This window comes from Hippocampus comes, unplaced genomic scaffold (genome assembly GCF_001891065.2).
Source record: "Hippocampus comes isolate QL1 unplaced genomic scaffold, H_comes_QL1_v1.1 scaffold68, whole genome shotgun sequence".
In the NCBI taxonomy this organism is placed as follows: Eukaryota; Metazoa; Chordata; class Actinopteri; order Syngnathiformes; family Syngnathidae; genus Hippocampus; species Hippocampus comes.
The window spans coordinates 5,888,030-5,908,315 of record NW_017805625.1 but is presented as its reverse complement, the minus strand read 5'-3'; the positions used below and the strand labels follow the sequence as shown (position 1 = coordinate 5,908,315).

General features: G+C 43.9%; 1 protein-coding gene across 3 annotated transcripts in view; it reads right to left on the bottom strand.

The window, feature by feature from the left end:
• Window positions 1-813: 813 nt before the first annotated feature.
• Window positions 814-20,286, bottom strand: part of dip2bb (disco-interacting protein 2 homolog Bb) — a 30,324-nt gene continuing 10,851 nt past the window's right edge. For 2 of the 3 annotated variants that reach the window (XM_019880739.1, XM_019880740.1), the window contains exons 4-39: window positions 18,564-18,689; window positions 18,141-18,473; window positions 16,733-16,879; window positions 16,040-16,159; window positions 15,655-15,852; window positions 15,415-15,506; window positions 15,088-15,198; window positions 14,867-14,990; window positions 14,355-14,464; window positions 14,090-14,192; window positions 13,951-14,015; window positions 13,216-13,309; window positions 13,011-13,130; window positions 12,810-12,924; window positions 11,922-12,061; window positions 11,704-11,840; window positions 11,533-11,613; window positions 11,320-11,447; window positions 10,288-10,402; window positions 9,977-10,178; window positions 9,539-9,651; window positions 9,287-9,310; window positions 8,448-8,528; window positions 8,201-8,324; window positions 8,001-8,122; window positions 7,582-7,693; window positions 7,274-7,383; window positions 6,076-6,206; window positions 5,821-5,989; window positions 5,544-5,714; window positions 5,376-5,437; window positions 4,890-4,947; window positions 4,573-4,647; window positions 4,310-4,484; window positions 4,093-4,216; window positions 814-3,724 (exon numbers count right to left, since the gene is read on the bottom strand). In XM_019880739.1, coding sequence (XP_019736298.1) covers window positions 3,472-3,724; window positions 4,093-4,216; window positions 4,310-4,484; window positions 4,573-4,647; window positions 4,890-4,947; window positions 5,376-5,437; window positions 5,544-5,714; window positions 5,821-5,989; window positions 6,076-6,206; window positions 7,274-7,383; window positions 7,582-7,693; window positions 8,001-8,122; window positions 8,201-8,324; window positions 8,448-8,528; window positions 9,287-9,310; window positions 9,539-9,651; window positions 9,977-10,178; window positions 10,288-10,402; window positions 11,320-11,447; window positions 11,533-11,613; window positions 11,704-11,840; window positions 11,922-12,061; window positions 12,810-12,924; window positions 13,011-13,130; window positions 13,216-13,309; window positions 13,951-14,015; window positions 14,090-14,192; window positions 14,355-14,464; window positions 14,867-14,990; window positions 15,088-15,198; window positions 15,415-15,506; window positions 15,655-15,852; window positions 16,040-16,159; window positions 16,733-16,879; window positions 18,141-18,473; window positions 18,564-18,689 — 4,565 coding nt within the window. In that variant the 3' untranslated portion in view covers window positions 814-3,471. The remainder of the gene's footprint in view (window positions 3,725-4,092; window positions 4,217-4,309; window positions 4,485-4,572; window positions 4,648-4,889; window positions 4,948-5,375; window positions 5,438-5,543; window positions 5,715-5,820; window positions 5,990-6,075; window positions 6,207-7,273; window positions 7,384-7,581; window positions 7,694-8,000; window positions 8,123-8,200; window positions 8,325-8,447; window positions 8,529-9,286; window positions 9,311-9,538; window positions 9,652-9,976; window positions 10,179-10,287; window positions 10,403-11,319; window positions 11,448-11,532; window positions 11,614-11,703; window positions 11,841-11,921; window positions 12,062-12,809; window positions 12,925-13,010; window positions 13,131-13,215; window positions 13,310-13,950; window positions 14,016-14,089; window positions 14,193-14,354; window positions 14,465-14,866; window positions 14,991-15,087; window positions 15,199-15,414; window positions 15,507-15,654; window positions 15,853-16,039; window positions 16,160-16,732; window positions 16,880-18,140; window positions 18,474-18,563; window positions 18,690-20,286) is intronic. The other variant, XM_019880741.1, reaches the window with a different exon arrangement.

Below are 20,286 nucleotides of genomic sequence, written 5' to 3'. Positions count from 1 at the left end.
GCTTTTCCACTAGATGGGAGAAGGCAGCGGTCCCCAACCTTTTTTGCCCCAATGACCGGTTTAATGGCAAGACAACATTTTCAGGGACCGGCCTTTAAGGTGTGGCGGATAAATACGACAAAATAATATGATATGACCTGCATGAAAACTGGTATTTTCAAAACATAATAATAAACAAGAATCATGACACGAGGAACGTCCTATCTGGCCGTAAACTCTCTGGTCTCTGTTGTAAACGTTTAAACGTGCCTTCAAAATAAGATAAACCGCAAATTCAAAGTGCATGAAAAATACGACTCACGATCGCCACATATTACGCAGAGTGGGCTTGGTGCGTGGGAATCTCCCGTTGAGATAAATCCGTATTTTAAATAGGACTCCTGATACTGTCTATTAAATGTAGCCCTTTTCTTGAAAGTCGTCTGCTACTCTTCTGTCTTCTGGCTGGGCCTTTTCCCCTTCCCAAAGACGTTAGCTTTTTATTCATTTTGCTAGTTCCTGGGTTTCATTTTAGCGGTAACTTATCACGTGACCAAGAAGCACGCCTTAACTTGCGTGAAGAGTGACACACTGTAGATGGATGTAACAGAGAAACCGGTAATTTTTCAAAATAAAAATCACACACACACACACACACACACACACACACACACACACACACACACACACACACACACACACACACACGTTCTGACTTTTTTTCCCGTGTTGTGCCGTGAGAATTTGGTCCTGAAAAATATGGAATGCCAACAGACGCATCACTGCAAATATCAGGACTGAACATAAGTACAGACCACTGCAGAGATCACCATACATGATTAAATGTTTTTCTTTATTATTGTTTTTTTTTCGTCCAACTCTTACAGTATAAAACAAAAGGACAATTGAGCAACTCATAAAATAAGAACAAACAAGGGGTGTACCACCTGGATTTCTAGACTACATTGAGTTCAACTGCATCCTTTCGTGTCATCACATTTTCATGGACCAGTTAAGAATTAATCAATATTTAATATTTAGACAACATGCTGAGGGTGCATACACAATATCAACAGAACAACTCGAGATTAATACCGCCTTAAGTACTCTTGAAACGTGATCAGTGACTTCATAGTAATTAAAAATTTATAAGCATCGTTGACCAGACTGTGCAAGCTTGAACAAAACTGCACAGTCATCAGGTTTGCATAGTGTGTAAGAACTGACAAAGAAGAGCAGGAAGTCAAAATAAAACATGTTGATACCTTAGCAATGCGGGTAGAATGTATATGGACAGTATCTGCTCCTCTTTGTTCATGAACTTTATTCAAAATTTAATTATTTGCACCAAGGGACCACCTGGTCCATCCCTGTATTAGCTGAGTTTGGTTCCCTGAATATATACGTACATATCCATGATAGCCTGACTATTTCTATATCTCGTTCGCACTTCTGTCTCAAGATGAGACGCAGCTCACATTATGTTTGTGCCATGCAAACATTCTGCTGCCACAATGGGACACATTGTCAAAGCAAAGAGTGAAAGAAGACGATTTCTTCCATCTGGACTTCAACATGAGGTGAAGCCGAATGACAAGTTTTGCAAACTTCGAAATGCATTCCATGAAAAATGAAATGGGGGATGAAAAACATTTTGAAGTGACTTACAGTACAGTATGTTATCGACAGTGCAAAGCGCTGCTTTTTCCAAGGGTATATCTTGCAGTGATATTGCCAACATTGTGTTAGACGGGTTGTAATGTGACGTCGAAAAACATTATCTACATGTTAAAAGTTCATCACCAAGATCATATCGTCCAGGACAAAGTTGCTACAAAAGATGGCAAAGAAAAGGACACAATTGCAGGTCATTGGCACACGCCTCCTAATGCAAATAATGTCCGTCCCGCACCAGTTCAACGGATTTTAGTCAGGCTTTGCCACGATAGCGCGTACAGATCCAGATATTCGACAGTGAAGAATACATGACTTGCTGCTGACCACCCCAACGAGAAACTTAACGGAACTGCAAATAAACCTTCACAAAGTTCCACAAAGACGACACATTGAAATGACTTTAAAGTGGAGGAGAAAGGGTGCCGTCCTCGACTGTACTAATATAACACACGCTATAAATTTGGTGCACTTATTTTGAAAAGTAATGACAAAATAACCCAGCAGCCTGTAAACCGTCATTCGATGGTTTCTCCCATTGTCGTGACCCGTCTGACCTCTAATTGCTCCTGATGCCGCGTCATCAGCGTGTGCACAAGTTGGTTTGTTACATCGCTCAGCGTCAGCGTGCGATTGGCTAAACGAGGCGATGGCGGAAAGCGCTTTCAGTGCTGGGAAGGTAGAAAGGCGCATTTTTAGTGCTTCTCATTTACAAATTTTAAAAATGCTTTTTTTTTTGTTTGTGTTTTTTTTTTATGGCCTTAAACAGCAACAGCCCTCCTGGTAAACTTATGAGCCACTCATGCCGGATAATATGTTCCTGAAATGGTACTTATAATGCCTTATTGTTGTAATAAAATAGATGTTTTTGAAGAAAGTGCAACGTTACAAGTATCGTGTCTATTGATGATTTACAGGTATTTATTTGGACCCTCTGTCACGTGACTAATATTGCAAGTTCCATCAAATTGGTTCACTCTTATTTACAGTCTTCTTTCTGCGACCATCTTGAAGCCGAGTCAACCATCGAGGACATTTTTTTTATACATTTATACACTTAAAAGTATCTTTACAGTAAGAGTATCGAAAATACAAAGAGGCTTTGAAGTGCAGTACAGGCCTCTTATTTGAATCCTTTGGCTGTCTATCAGGATTGCCAATAAAAGCCAAAGGAGAACAAACAGCCATTAAAAATATTTTTTTTCAAAGGAAGAAGAGGAATGTATGGCTGAAAGTCTATAAGGCAGGAAATATCGTATATCAGGGCAGGAAAGCTGTGAAAACATTTGGCTTCAATATCATTTCATCTAACTAAACGAACAGACAAGCGCTTCGTTACACAATTGCTGTCAAAGCTTAATTAAAAAACAAAAAAAATCATCAAGGGAAATGACACCGGCTCAGCACATGCACGTGTGTGCATTTGTTTGAAAGCTGCATGTAAAAAAAGATTTCAAGTTGAGTAGTAGCTCTTTCAATCAGTGTCACCACTATGAGGAACGTGTTTCGAGAGGTTTGTGGACATTATTCTCTTTTTCTTTTTTTTTCTAAAGGCAATAAACAGAATTTCAAAAGTGGCCTCATGTGGTCGGCCTAACCAAACTTATATAAGTCAACGAGGACTTTTTATAGGGGGCCCTTTGTAATCAAACACTCCTGGCAGCTTGGTATTGCTGCTTCGGAATGATTTTCATAAATCTACCAATAAAACACAGTGAGGATCCAAATATGACAGGTCCAGTCACAGACATGCAGTGGGGTGTCACTCGGGGGGTTCTGTGACGTGCGCGCCAACCAGGCCGAGATGGCGACAAGTGCTCACATATTGTAGGCAACATAGATGGGATCCAGCTGGTCTGCCAGGAACGAGTCACGAAGGTGCATGCGTTGCTTCTCTCCCCTGGAATTGATGGGTATGACCCCGGGGTCCACAATGACAACCACGCCCACAATGAGGTGGTGCTCCTCCAGGACCACGTTTGTGATCAGAGGCACCAGGTCCAGCGCGTCCTGCTCTGAGCCGCACAGCTCCGACACCACCACCAGCAGGTTGGTCCATGTAAACACAGCACTGGGAACAACAAGAGTAGAGTTGTTTGTTTCCTGCAATCCTCTGACGAAGGCTATGTAGACATCCACCCATCCACCGTCGAATCTGCTTATCCTCACAAAGGTCGCGGGTGTGCTGGAGCCCATTCGAGCCGTCTCCGGGCAGTAGGCAGGTGACACCCTAAACTGGTTTTTTTCTTTTTAAGAATTGTTATCCGCCAAACTGCTACTTGTTAAATGAATAGAATTGAGTTCATCTAAAAATTTTGCACACAAGTCAAGGCAAAAAAAAAAAAACAAAACAAAAATGACCAAACTACCGAACGACGACACCTACAGTATTTGGAAAGACTCACAAGTCGCTTTACTCGTATTTCAAGGCCTTCTCACCTCTCAGCGATACTGCGATGGGCACGAGAAACCGATGTCTCAATATCGATGGGGTGGTAGCGAAGCCCTCGAAGCTCCAAAGTCTCGTCCAGTGAGCCCACCACAAAAAGAGCATCGTGGCGATCTGAACATGCAGACACACGTGTGTGTTATTCTACTATCTTCTTGATGTATGTTGTTAATGATTTTCAATGAACTGTGTCAGTGACTATTTTACCCCCACTGGCATCCAGAAGCTCTGTCCTCTTTACAAAGCCCAAGTATCCAGTTCTGGCCCATAAGGTTTGCGGGTCTCCGAAGCTGAGCTTCGTATTAAAGTGGTCAGCCTGTAGACTCTCCTCTCCATAGATGGTGTAGTAGCCACTGGCATTGTGAGGGCTGTTCACCCAGATCTGCGAAAAAAGAAGCTCAAGATTGGTCCCAGGTCACTTTCATTACCAGTGGTTATTAGAAAAACTGAAAAATGAAAGTTCAGGCTACTTCTCCGAGATGAGAGTCTCCAAGTGGCCCTCTGGTCTCTGGATTTACGATTATGACTCGGACGCCTGGTAATATCTGGGGGAAGAAAAGAAAAACATGGTCATAAAGTGGATCATTTTGAAGGATTTTTCTCCAGGGCTCCTCCAGTACTTGTGTAGTTTGATTTCCTTTGCGAAATCTGACTAACTCAATAGTGGTAAACATAGTGTGTCATTAGAGATCATCCGGCAAGCCCGTAGGAAATCATCCAATTTCATTTAGATGTGCCAGGGTTCAATAAAGTCTAGGAAGCAGTGAACGAGTAGACAGTAACTCACCTTGCCAGACTCCATCAGCGGCAGACTTTGAGGTGCTCCTCTCTCCACCAGCCTCACTCTGAAACGACATTGACAATATAGATGGCATTTACGGTGATATTATTGTCAGATATGAAACATGTTGCCGGGGCTGTTGAATTAGTGTATTGAAAACAAATCAACATTGAAGTTTTTTTCAGCGCAGGTTGAAAGGCTGAGATTATCCCTTCATCAAATCAATGTTATGTAATTGGCAGTTCACGTGGTTGAAAATGCAATGCTGATGATGGCAAAGGTTTAAGTTGAGGCTCCCTTATGTTGCAGGGGCCCCAAAAGGCCTGTTATAAATAATGCTTTAACTTCAATGTACACCAAACAGAAAAAAAGCGAAGCTCAATTTCGATGAAAGACGAATTGATTACATCTGACCATGATATTACCTTTGCAAGATTTGCTGTGACAAAATACTACGTGTGACTGAAGCCTGGGGATCAGTGCTGATGTTACCTGTCATGGCGGAGGGACTTCATGTCCACATACACTGTACAGGGATCAGGACCAGTGGTACCCTACCATAAACACACACACAGCGTTACATGATTTCCATGACGCCCCAGATTGTTGTTGACTGAAGAAATGGCGCAGATCTAATGACACCGGGTGAAGCTGACACACCTGTAGGCAGACAGCCAGGTTAACCCTGGAGCCAAAAGCAGTGCTGACGGCTCTGGTTGACAATCCCAGATCTTTAAACAGCTTGGAGAAGGAATGCGTGAGAGCCAGGCGAGGGCGCTCCTCTGCAATCACTACGCAACTCCGTACGCATGACAAATTGACCCCACGGGCCTGAAAAAAATAATAATAAAAAAAAAAACATGTAGAAAGTCTCTCAGTTCTGAACACGAGCACACGAGTTGTACTCTTCTTCTATGATATGGGTGGCGGCCTGCACCTTGAGCAACTCTGTTTGCGTGCCAAGCCCTTTAGTGCAAAACTCCATGACGGAGTAAGAGCAGAAGGTGTCTCTGACGCGGTACTGACTGAGGGTGCTTAGCCACAGAGACAAACAGCTCTCCAGCTCAAACGGAGGTATGAGGATGGATTGGTGACCTGAGTAAACACTGCAGGGCAAGAAATCAACACGGCAGCGTTAGAGGATGGCTCACAAGACCAACGGAAGGTGTACCGCAGGTTTAATTTACTGCACCTAGCGAGGCACCACAAGACGAAGCCCAGACCGCAGTAAGGATCCAGGCAGATGGCAATTTGGCGAGAAGAGTAGAGCTCACACTGCAGCTTTATGGAGCGGCACAGAGCACTGACGGCTGCATGCGAGATCTGAACAACAGCAGAGACAGGAGTGAACAACATAGCACGAAACGGATGTGTCTATTAATAGCGATATAGATTGGATGGGCCTAACAACTGAGCTGCATTGTGGCTCTGTGTGCTTTTGTGAGTTAATAAACAAATGACTGAACAATTAGAGCACTCGCCGCGATCTCTTTCCATTTGGATGACTAGACTCAAGACTGGCGAGTGTGAATGGTCGTTTGTCTCTATATGTGCCCTGCGACTGGCTGGCGACCACTTCAGGGTGTAGTCTGCCTCCAGTCCGAAGTCAGCTGGGATCGGCTCCAGCGACTCCCCGCGACCCTGTTCAGGATAAGCGGTGTTGAAGATGGATGGACGTAGACTGCACAATTTGTCATGAGACTCAAGAGTACAGATTCTTGCACTAACCGAGGACTCCTCAACCAGATACCACCTTAAAAGATACTTAGCTCCCAGGTGTTCAACAGAAACAAGTCACCACCATCATACTATGCACAGTTTGACCATTGCCACTGCAATTAAATACAGGAAAATACAAAAACAAACAAAAACAAAACCGATTTAAGTGAAATGTATTGCACATAGACTGTACCTAAATAACAGTTTGAAAAAAAAAACAACGCTAAAAGATTCACTACTACATGTATTGTACTGCACCAAACACAAAAGTGGTTAACTGGACTGAAGAAAAAGCCATTTTAATATTCACAGGGAACATTTAAAAAGTGATTCTTTGCATACCACTAGGGGGCACCCGCGTACCATTAGTGTGACACAAACCACACTTGACGAATCACTGCAACTGGACAAAGAGTATTGTGACAACTGTCCATTACACTCACAGGAAGTGAAAAATCAATAGCTTGTGCAAGCTTTGTTACTACAACAGTTCCCTTTGGACCGTGAGACAGCCTGCGCAATTTTTTTTTTTTTTTTGGTCCATTCATCCAGAAATACTCATTCATGTTGGACCAGAAGGGACCTAGCTCAGGATTCGCCTTCTAATTCTTCCCCACAAATCCTTCCGAACGCATATTTGTCCACCATTGGAAGAAAATGTCTTGTCTCACCTTGACCCCAGTGAGCATGCCTGTTGTGGAAACGCTGAAGTCCAGATACGCTATCATCTCCGCTGTAGGCGGCTTATAGATTTGAGGAGGCCGACGGCGAGGAAGGTCGTCTGCGAACAACCACAGACAGAGAAATTTCGCAAACACGATACTACCGAAAATGAAATATCTTAAATATGGAAATGAACTGTTGATTGTGAAAAACTGTGGTCATTCAAAAAAAAAAAAAACGAAACTTCATGGACTGTAGGAATCAGGCACAGTTGCACATGCTTGGGTGTGTGTGAGAAGAGTTGCATGTAGCTTACCAGTGTCAATGATTGTTGGCCATGTTTTAATGTTGACAGATGCAGCAGCCTCCTTGGAGCGCAGTATCCGCATTAGATTTTGAGTGGTGAGGATACATGCCGCTTTACTGACCTGGTGACAACCACATGTTAAATAAAATCAGAGCTAAATGCATGCAAGAAACATCTTCTTTTTCAAACTTGAACAGAGTTGAATTTATCCTTTATCTAAACACTCACCAGTTCCAAAACTGTTTAGTTCTACACAAGCTCAGATCAAAGATAAAAAAGACCGTAACAAAGAATTACAGTGTAAGCTTAATTTGCAACAGTTATTCAGATGTTATATTAGAATTTCTTGAAGGGAGAGGAAACTTCTCATTCACAAATGGTTGGCCATGTAAACTAGCAGAATTGCAAATGAACACAAACTAACTTACATCAATGATCATACGGACAGTGGGCAGTGTGGCCGCCAGGTTCTGAGGGTGTGGAGGTCTGACGTTTACGGGGACGCAGCCAGCATAGAGGCAGCCATAAAATGACGCGATCAACTCAATACCTTACAGAATGAGATGAAGAAAAGTCAGCAAATCAATCCATCAATCAAATCAATTGGGATAACAGCAGCAGGACCTACCAGGAGGATAAAGTAACACCACGTTCTCGCCAGTGTTGATGCTGCCTTTCTCCATGAGCGCTGCGGCAATCTTCTCAGCTCGCTTGTGAAGTTGAACGCAGGTCGCCGTGCTCACTGCCACACCCTGCAGGATGGGAAGGAAATCACAGAGAGAGAGAGAGAGAGAGAGAGAGACAGAAAAACAAAGTTGGAAGAAATGTAAAACACGTTCATTATTATCATATGATTTGTCAGATCAAATAGTTACCTTGGCGTTAAGAAGCACGTAGAGAACATGATCTGCATCCGTCTGCGCCCGCCACTGTAGCGCCTCTGTCAAATATTGATGCTGGGGAAAAAAAAAAATTTTTTTTCATTTCACTTGTAGGTAAGCCTTCTTACGTTAAATAGAGAGGGTCGGGACACTCACCAGCCACGACATTAGGTACACCGGCACAAAATAATGCAAACTTAAACTCTACAACGCTAATAACGTTCAGTTTTGGGGAGCACTGTCAGAGCGGTATTCATTTAACAAAATGTTGATTATTGTGGTTGAGGTTTGCAGTGGTGTAGAACGACATCATGTAGCATGTAGCTACTGTATTAGAAGTACCAAAATTGAATACACGACAGCGTTATGATACCGTGCAATTGATACCAGTGCAGACTGCAACCACTGTATTTAACACGTCATGTTAAACGAGGACTTTTCCGAAAGCAAAATATGTGCTTGTCTCGGATCCCGTTCGAATGTGGAGGCGTACGAAAGGAAGTGTCCAGTGAATCTATAGGAGGGGCTTTGGCCTGGATGGAACTAAACCTTAGACACCTACACAAATAAAGACTTGCTGCATTCCTGAACATACAGCCACAGAGCAAAAACAAAAACAACAACAAAAAAAAAAAATCCAGCTTTTAAATAGACAATTGAAAATATAAAACAAAGGTTATAGTACATGACATGAAAATGCACCTAGTTCTGCATGTGTCAGGCAAAAACACAAGCAACCAAAATTCAAGCACAATACAGCACTGGTTAGAGCGTGAGAAAAAATAAAAATAAACGGGTATGAGGAAAATAGTGGAAGGGGCCATAATTCTTACCATGACGGTGGGCCACATACAGAGCTAAATACACAAAGACAAGTAAAAACAGAGAGAGAGTAGTTTTTTGTTGTTGTTTTTTTTTTTTTACAACTCAGTCTGACCTGTGGCCTATAACAGTATCTCTAAGCTGAACCATCAGACCGCACTCTGAGCATACTTGCGTTGAACATGCATGTATTCGATCCTCGGAGGATAGGTTAAAGACATTTAAAAGCAGGCAGCTGTTTTAAAAGTGGAAGGCCAAACTACCTTCCGGACGAGATCCTGGTCATCGATCATGCCAAGCTCTCTGCCCGCCGCCTGAGCGATCCTCTTCCCTGCCACAAGATTTCCCACCATCACAGAGGCTGGCCCGACACCAACTACAGGAAATATTTGAATGACTCAGTTACATCATGTGGTATTTCATGATTGTATTTTAAATGTTATTAAGTCCACGATTTTTGAAGGAGCCGATGGGAAAAAAAAGCTTAATTATTAGCATACATTTTTCCAATCAGTGCTCATTAATTAGTTCTAATTTTTCAAGCTGTCTGGTATTCATCTGCTGTGTGAAGAATCTATTCTCAAGGACAGAGTACTTTGCTCCGTAAATGGAGTAGTTGTGTTCACTCTGGCACAAAAAGAAGTAACTGATCATTTCCCTCAGCCAAGTAAAAGAACCAAAAAAACCCCACACACATTTACCTGGCTGCTTCTGACGGGGTTTCGGTAGGTTGGTGACACAAGTGTGAGGACACATGAGGATGTTGCAGGGGTGGAGGTTGCCCTCTAAGAAAAACTGCTTGGTGTCTGAGATGTGGATGCCCCCAAGAGGTGTTTTAGGTAACGTGTTGGCTGGGACCAGCGCCAGGCAGTAGAGGCCCACCTGGTGGATACTGTCAATTGCCTGTTATAGTACAGACGGAGAGAATGTTGATCACTCTTATCTACAGCGGGCTCGATTTTACAGAACATGTAAATCAAGACAGACTCAAACATCTGGGCTGGGCTAGTACCTGAAGTACTCGGCTCATCCACTGGAAGCTGTCCTCCTCGCTAGCGTCTGGCCTCTGCTCAGCCACGATCACGACTCTCTCATCATAGAACACAGTGACTGAAAACACAGCAATCCTGATACAAACAAGGACACACACACACACACGCACGCACACACGCACACGCACGAAATGGGAGTACTATCATCGGAGTCCTGGTTTTAAAATGATTCAATATTAACAAGCAAGCAGCTTATTCCCAAACTGATACTGCAGCGAGCATCTTCCTGCCTACACGGTCCACAGTGACCCTTAGATTTTACGGCTCCAAACCAACACTGTTAAGTGTAATATTTCACGGGCAGACACACATGACAGCACATGACGGAAATGTTCTTTTCCGTAGCCTCTAAGGTGAAAACGATTGGATGTGGTGCCAGAGGTTTTGTGACTCTTCTGACTGTGAAACACATGCTGTTGTTTCACATGTTTTCACATAAATCAGCTACTTTGAAAGCTTTGCAGGGACACCGTGTGCGGTCATGCCACTACCTGGCTCTATTCAGCAAGGTCAAATGGAGTCAAACGTTGGATTGGCAAAACCGAGTCACGTGACTGCGCCCGAGGCAGAAGTCTCTGACAAGCCAAAATTAAATAGATGGCGAAGAATAATAGAAGCAAGGGGGGTGTAGCTAAATGCAACAGGATAAAACGAAGGGTTCTTTGTCACAAAAGTGAAAATTGTGTTGCATTAAAACTACTCTGACAAGTAAAATTTATCCTTGAATGTACTGATGTAAAAGTACTGCAGTTAATGTAGTACGTTCCTACCCAACTCTGTTTTGTCTAAAACATTCCAAAGAGAATTAAATGATGTTGAAAAGGTCAAAAAAATTTTAAAAAGCGCCTGGTGGGCTTGGACTTATGTCTGATTCTGGACATCGCAGCGTTTTGACTCCCCTCCTGTGCACGTACACTGTAACATCGCAAGTACGGTAATCCCAAATAGCATCTGAGTGAAGCAAGTATGAAGCATGTAAAGCCCTCACTCACCTCCCCCGATACACAGTCTTGACCGGCTCCACGGCAAGTGCGGTGGCCACTAAGTCGTCAGCGTTGTGTCGCCGTCCACTCACCTGGAGGAGACCCTCGATTTTGCCGACGACAAAGATCAGACTGCCCTGTGAATGCACAGTGGGGTTGTTCAAAAAGTAAGCAAGGTTTGGGTCATGTAAGGGCAAATGTGATCAAAATAGTCCAACTTACTGGCCCAACAAAACCCAGGAGGCCTGAGCGCACAAATGGGATCTCTCCGATGGGAACGCCGTTAGCATTGACCGGTATCACCTAAGCCCGAGGACAGAAGGGCTTGTAAAACACTCAGTAAAATAAATGAAGTAATTTATACAGGAGGAACTTTCAACTCCGGTTTTATACCTCAAAGGTGTTTTTGGTGACCCCTGGCAGGCCGTAGTACATGGTGCCACCAGCCCGCGAGTTAATAATGATCTCACCTATCTCATCTGTTTTACACAACTGGGGGGGCCCGTCTGGTCTGACGATGCACATCAGAGCTGTACAGATACAAAGGGGGGTGGGGGGGGCGTTCATTTTCATGGCTTCCTTGAGCTCGTTCTCCTGTGCTTTAATCTCACCTCCTGGCATGACGTGCCCTACGTCCTGCACGGTGAGGGCAGAATTTTTGTCCTCTGTGTTGACCCTGATGACACCGTGGCTCAGACCACCCAGGGAAAGGATGGCACGGGCAGGAAGTGGTGCGCCCGGTAATCCAGGTCTACATGAATGAGCGTTTGATCAAATATCATTGGTTTGTCAGTAGCAATAAACTAAATCACTGCCCAATAGAGAAACAAAAATTTGTATTGAAGCAGCATGATTTTAATTTGTGCCCCAAAGGTCATTATCAGTTATCAATTACGTGGGTTGTAAAACACATCAATATTTTCATCTAAAAAGATGACAAAAGTGGGGTGGCACAGTGTGCAGCTGGTTAGCATGTCCGCCTCACAGTGCAGATGTCCCAAGGTTCGATTCCGGGCGTGCCTGTTTGGAGTTTGCATGTTCTACCCGTGTCTGCGTGGGTTTTTTCCAGGTACTCTGGCAACCAGTTCAGGGTGTATCCCACCTATTGCCCGAACTCAGCTGGAATAGGCTCCAGCAAGCCTTCGACACTCGGACAGCACATTGTCCAAGTTGTTGGCACCGATGCCTCACAGTTCTGAAGTTAGGGGTTCAAATCTCAACTCTGGCCTTTCTGTGTGGACTTACCAAGCTTTTCCTGTACTCAAGTGGGTTTTCTCATGCACTCCAGCTTCCTTCCGCAATCCAAAGACACACATTCTACTATAGGGTGAATGTGAGTGTGAATACTAGCTAATCCATAATGTTTGTGCTTTGTGATTGACCCTGCCTCTCACTCAATTTCACCTAAGATAGGCTCCAACTTATTCGCAGGTCGAATGAGGACAAGCGCTACAGAAAATGGATGGATACAAATGTGGGTCAGTCAAATCATACAGTACCTGCGTATTGCCACTGTCATGGCCTCGGGGGACGTGGCACAAGGGCAGATGACCTCAGGCTTCAGCCCGTGGGATTGAAAAACGTTCAAGAAGGCATCACAGGAAGAAACTGACCCTAAAATAACGACACAAGGCAATGGGCAAGGGCAGGGCTCAAGGTATGACTGTGCTGTTTGGAGGGGGAAAAAAAGGATTTCTTACAGGGGTTGGCGCCATCAGCAACAATCAGCATACGTAACGACACCAGGCTGATGTCTCTCTGCTCCCGGTGGGCCATCATGGCCCAGTGCAAATCCCGACACTTGACCAAAGCTAATCGCGCTGTGGACCAATAGTTTACATACTGTAGCACCTTCAAGTGTCTTGAGCGAGTAATTCTCAAAAGGGGGGCTAAAAGTGCTTTTACCTTTGTGGATGTGAACCCTCTGTACCCAGGAGAGAGGACACGCCTTCATGACTGAATAAGGAACACTGATTGTGTGGATCCTGTTCATCACGGCCTGTGAGCAAACAACATTTGATCAAGCAGTTAACAAAGCACCCAGATAAAAATCATAAATAAGGTCAAGAATTAGACCGATATATATATATATATATACAGTATTATGAACAATGTTTTAGTGACAGAAAACCAGAACAAACAACATGACATGTTCTTTCCAGAATTATTAAGACTGTAATTTGGTCAATTTGTTCATTTGAATTATTGACACTGATAAAAACCAATCCGATGTTTGTGCGGCAAACACTTGCAACATCTAATGAAATCAAAGAGATGGACCCAAAATTCTGTTAAAGGTTATATTATGAAAATAATGTGAAGTTTTCACAATCCGTTTGATACTGTGGTAATCTTATTTAGCAACATGAGACAAACCACTCAGAATAATGGAGGGAAGTTGGACAGCGCTTGATCAAATACCACCAGAGAATAACCGTACCAATCTATAATTTAAATATTAACAACAACAACAACAAATGATTAATTATTTATAATAACACATCCAGACCAAGACCATTATTTCCTGAACTCCACACCTCGTGCTTCTGGTGCAATTGCGCATAACTGTGAATAGACAGGCTTTGACCGTGTCATTTGTCATCAAGTGCACATTACTGTACCGTATACCTGCATACTCACCGTGAGCACACCATGCCAGAGACCCATGTCCTTCTTACAGTCTAAGACATTCACTAATGTTTCACCTGTGAGAGACAAATATCGGACATTTAAAACCTCGGACAAAAGTAGAAGATTCAGAAAGTCCATGCTCAGTCACCCTCGCAGTAGTTGCAGGCCTGGGTCAGCGCCTGGCAGTGGGTCAGCATGGCAACCTTAGACACCGCCACACCGACCACGGTGCCCTCTTTATTTGCCTTGTACTGCGTAAGGAGGGAGAGAAGGAACAGCATAACATTTCCGATCAAGTGGGACTCCTTTTTTGCACCTGTTTATTGTGAAGTCTGAGAGCTTTTAGCCCTGCAACTGAACAAGAGCTAGAGAAAATGGACAGATGGATATTTCAAGAAAAGCAGATTTGTCACCTCGATATAGGCGGGGTCTGTGTTGGCCGTCGGGATGTGCGGCTGCCAGTCTTTAGAAGGTTTGGTCAGGTACTTTGAGTCCGTAATCACCCACTTCATTCGCGGCCAGCCTGGCAGACAAGGGCACCAGTGAAGGTAAATGGATGGAGGCGTCATTTTAAGATGATTTCATCAGACTGATATCATGCCCGGCTGGAGTCTGTTTTTCTTGGTTGAAGAATTTGGTTAATTGTGTGGAATTGCTCGGTGACGCAACCGTCAGATGTGCGGCTGATTCAGTCTCGACTCGTTTGTGGCAAAAGAACAGCAACTTGACATCAGCTAATTCCCACATCCACACGCACCTTTGCTAACGAACCTGGACAGCATTAAACTGCTCAGTACGACACCGACATCGAAACAGGAGTTCAAAATATATACAGAGACTCATCTATGATTACACCTGACATGTAATTGGTGATCAATGGAATGTAGTCAAATAGTCATCTTTAATGCCGTTCTGACTTTACAACCTTTGAACTGCATTATTTCTCCAGTGGGGGTCTTGGGTAGACCCTTCAGACATATCTCGCTGGTCAGCGCAAGGCCCACACCACAGCTACCGAGGAGAAAGCCCACCTGGCTGATACCTGCATCCTGCATGTCCAACGCACACACAAACAAGCCCACGGGTGCAAATGTTACAATTGTTTTCATTTTAAGCCAAGAAGCATTTACTGGAGAAACACCTCACCTTGCGAGAGAGTGGCACCTCTATTGGTACTGGTATGACCTCAGCTAGGAGGCAACCATAGAAGGCCACCCAGAACATCCCGGGGTCACTGTTGGGGTACACGAGTGCCACCTACAAAGTCATTAAATGGACATTGTGTTGTTGGTGTTTTTAAAAACATAAAAGGCCAGTTAGCTGAATCGCTACATTCTTCAAGCGGATTTTGGAAAGCCCTATTCTGTTTGTTTGTGCACCCCATATGTGGAAGGGAACCTGTTATGTACTTCTTGCGCAGTCATGCAGACTAACACATCAAAACAAGCTTGCGTGATTCCTTTGTGTCCTCACCCTGTCTCCAGGTTTAAGAATCTGCTCATTTTTGGTACCCAGCTTGTTTAGGAGAGTGTAGGCAAGTTTCACGCTGCGACTCCAGAGCTTCCCTAAAAGATGGATTGCACACTTAAATGCTGCCAAAGAAAATTTATTCCAGAGCCGAAGAAAATTCAGGGCCAACTTTGAAGTCTTTCACCTCAGTTACTTGTTCATAGTTATTGCCAATTTTGAGACATCGATACAATCGGCTCTCACCATAAGTCAGCGTGTAGAGCGGTTTGCCTGTGATGTCGAGCGCTGTGAGGGCGGGGCTTTTCCCTTGCGTCGCCCCCCATCGGGCCAACGCAGCCTGCAGGGCTGGGGGCCAATTGCTGACCACCCCCAAGGGTTCACCCTTCACCGGGATGATCTGACGACCTTCTGGCTTGGGTGTGTTAGGATCAGGCCGGGGCACTGAGAACAGCAGAAGGGCAACACGACAGTGTAAGTGGAAAGCGAGCGTGGAAAAAAGAGCAACAAAGTGGAAATACAATAAAAATTCAAAATGAACAAGCACTTGTGCAGAAACGTCATTGAGCACATCTACTGTATCGTATGCGCGGAAATGTACACGAAATGATTAACAGATGTAGTGTCTCACCTTCGACTATCTCCTCTGAGTCATCAGTGAAAAACTCAGTGAGGGGGGGCCTCTTTGGTCTCTTCAGCGTGTTGAGCAGTTGCTGGATCTTGGTGGACACCCTGCTGTTGACTGGGACCCCTGCAAGGCCCAAGGATGGTGGAGGGTTGTCGTGACTTTGCAAGACACGATCGCACGCACTCTGCTCGTGCACAGACTAACAAAAGTGTCGCTGTTTGGGCATCATATCTTACTCACAGTATGCTGCTCCTCAACCCACAAAATGTGACTAATCAAATATTTGGAGTGAATCCATTGGTGTCATGTTTGGGAATGAAAAAGCAGCAGCACACGTTGAGTGGGATCATCACAGGGAAAACAAGGTGAGAGAGTTGGGTCGAGTGTTTTTGGACTGGGACTAAATGTCCACTGTGTGTTTTAATTTCGGTGTGCATTTATTACAAACAAGAGGGAGAAATAGGGTAAAACCAGCAAAGACACAAGGCTGCGGACAATACATGACGGCATTTCCTTACTCTGGAGATTAATTCTTCCTACCGGCCCGTCAAAAACGTGACAGAGCAGAAAGAGAGTGAGAGCAGAAGAAAGCAGTACAGGCCGATTAATGACACAATTGGAATTCAATCGAAAGAAAGATTCCGACAGGCTGCCATGCAGCATACAAAAACAAACACTCGCAAGGTAGCCGATTACCGTCTGCAGTCTCCATCATGCTGGAGCGACTCTGCCCTCGACTCATCCCACGGACCGTAGCGTTGGAGGGCAAGTCAACCCGCGGGCCTCTGGCCGGAAGGATGACTGCGGTCACATCTGAAGGTGGGGCGCTGTTCTCAGGCGGGGCTGCGTGGAGCAGAACAAAAAAACGATCCGATCGTAAGGAGCATTTGTGAAAGTATATTAATTCTATGATGATTATGATGCAGCTCTGACACAAGTCTAAAATAGAAGATGCTCACGACAAGGTTAATCTGGATTTAGTCACACTCAATTGCGTGCTTGTTTCCTCTTATGAATTCAGATTTATTTTTAAAAAATATTTAACTGACATAATATTCCTCAAAATATCAAGCCAAATGTAAGACTTTTAAGTATGAAATATGACCACTGGAGGTGGGATTTATGGGCTCCATTAAAAAACTCTGCAGTATAATTGGTATAGTATATATGTATGAAACATTGGATAGTTATTTCATTCTTCTTCTCCTTTCGGCACGTCCCTATTCAGGGGTCGCCACAGCGAGTCAGTAATTTCCATCCGCCCCTGTAAACCGTCCTACCAACTCGCATGGTCGTCTTGGCAAAAGTTTTACGCCGGATGCCATTCCTGACGCAACCCTCCCCATTTCTCCGGGCTTGGGACCGGCACTGGGGAACAGTGCACCCCCAGGGGAGGGCACCGCCCCCCAGCGGCTGGGTTTTGGATAGTTATTTCATAATAATGACAAATTCTCTGGAGCAAATGCCTAACTCCAAATGCCTTCAAAAAGATTTGGGTGAAAAACGCCAGCAGAAACCGTGTGCATATTTAGCCAATCAAACAGATAGTATGCAAAGCTCGATGCCATCATGGACTATCATGGACCTTTTTATTTATTTGTATTTTTTTATTGCACCTTTATGAATTGTGTTTTTTTTGTTTGTGCTCATGCTTTAGGTAAGTTCCCACTTTTTGTACATTAAAAAAAAACAAACAAACAAACATAAAAATCATGACATTGTTTGCCAAGTTTTAGTGCGTCTGTGGTATCGTTAAGACCATTCAACAGCAGATTTAAAGATTATTGCCTAAAAGTAGCATTTGAGCCAATTTAACAATAAAATCATGAATAATGACTCTTGGAATATTGCACCGTTTTTGTCTTAAAATTACTATTTTTTTTCGGTGTGCCCATACCTGGTCTAAGTTATCACAATTTATTCAAAACTATGAATTAAACTATTACCTGATTTGTTGAAAAATAACAGTACAAATCATAGACATTCATCACTCTCTCTGCAATACGAGATGCCCTTTCATAAACCATAACCTACTTTGTGAAAAATAAAAAAATTAAACAAAAGTTAAAAAACATGTTCAGCTAAACCCAGTCTACTGGCTCACCAATGCGACCGTGAGCCATTATATCGGTGATGGCAGCAGGGTGCGGCGGAGGCGGCTGGTGCTGGGGCTGCGGCTGGTGCTGCGGCTGGTACTGAGGCTTGTACAGAGGTTGGTGCTGAGGCTTGTACTGAGGCTGTGGCTGGTTGTGAGGCTGCGGCTTGGCCTCTCCGTGGGACAAGGTGGAGGAGGCCGACGAGGATGTGGACGAGCCCTGGGCCGAGCGGTTGATCCAACAGTCGGGGCTCTGTAGGCTGGGATTGAGCAAAGGTGCAGGGACGACCAGCGACGACTGCCTGCGAACTGATGTCTCATCCTCAGAGGCCGACGAGGAGTCTGACAGGAAATGGGGAGCCATTAGAATAAAAAGCAACTTTCTACTTGGTAGTTGATGTGTATAAAGGCCTCCGTTCCCTCTTTTCCAACCTGGTGGCGTGCGCGTTTCGATGGGGGACGGCACATAGGTTGAACGCCGTTTAGTAGGCATGGGCAGTGCCATCTTTTCTTCTTTATGTTTAGCCAGAGCAGCTTGTACTGCTTCAGAGTGAATATCTGAAAAGACAGGATAAAAAGACACTAATACATAGAAAAGAGTATCGACTAGTAATCTAGTAATAATTAAGTAAAATATATTGTCATTGGAGGCAATTATAAACTTTTTTCAGGGCGCATCAATTACTCGCAGTTTTTCGCTATTCACGGCAGGGCTCAGACATGGACTAGCATTGTTGTAGTCAATGTTTTTAAACGAACAGTTATGTTCCTCTGACTACATACAACGCCAGAAATGATTGTGTGTTTTTTGTTATTGTTTTCTAAATCTGTCCTTTTTATCATTGTACATTTACTACTGGTCGAAAATAATATGCTGCACATCTGCATTTTCAAATGTTTTGTCCTAAAAATCCTCACTATGGAAATTATAATCCAGAATAAAGTCCATGCTTTTTGTCAATTCAAGGACAAGTAGACCTGCAAAGCATAACACACACATTTGCTTGAAACAAGGTAGCTTCAAAAGACGTCCACCCTTTTCACACAGCAGTCCATTTTTTTTCCCCAAGAAATAACTATAAATGTCCTTTAATTAGCCGGTTTTATGATCGTACTCAGAAAACAACAAAGAAACCATTTTAATCTGTACACAAAGAGCTCCGTAAAAACACCGTGTAACATTTGTAATCATTTTAGTTTTGCTAAATAATCGGTTGGCAAGGAAGGAACAGAAGAAAGGCCACGTTTTCTCGCTGAAAGCGTCATCACAACAAGAGGAGGCTAACTGTTCATTAACCCACGCACATAATTGCAGATCCTTTCGCTTGATGACACCCACAGGCACATTAGGAGGACTTACATGGGCAGCCACGCGTTCACAGTGTGTATGGAAGCAACCCACTCGGTGACACAGAGCATCGACTGACTTCATTCCGGTATCAAAACATTTAAAAAAAAAAAAAAAACATCAAATGCAGCTCACACTGAGCATCACACTTACATAACTACTGATCTTTTGCACACATTGGCGGCTCGCACAGGAGAGAGGCTGATTCCTTTCACGTCTGGGAGGTTAAATATAATGTCTCCATGGCGATAGCAGAGTGGGGGAATCACGACACATTTTGTTTTACCGAAGCTGAATCGCAGCTTTTCTAAACACTAGCTTTTTACTTTTATAGTCTCCAAGTCCAACAAACAAATAATTTCCCAACAGGATAGATCAACCCTATTAATATTCTGCTTGAATACTTGTAGAGCACATATTCAGGAAGTCTTAACGTAATGAGCTCGTAAAGTCAATTGTGTCAGTCATGAGGGATTTTTACGCCCCAGTGGGAATTAACAAATACTTTTATCCCCATTGTTTCCTGAACAAAAACGGGTCAGTGTGATATTTGAAATGTCTTTTGGCCACAACAGAGCTCCTAAGAAGAGGAGGAGGAAAAGGACTGCGAAGAGGTGTGTATCATTCCGGAGAGAGCTTCATTTCACAGTCTCACATCTTCTGACTGCAATCCGCTGCCGAGCTGTGCCCCCCCCATAGATAAACATTCCTGCGTTGTCCAAAAGGCCGCCTCCTACATGCAGGGAAGTGATGTCATTTTGCAAAGGGAGAGTCCTCCTTGAGGGGGCTCCCCGGCAGCTGCTAAAT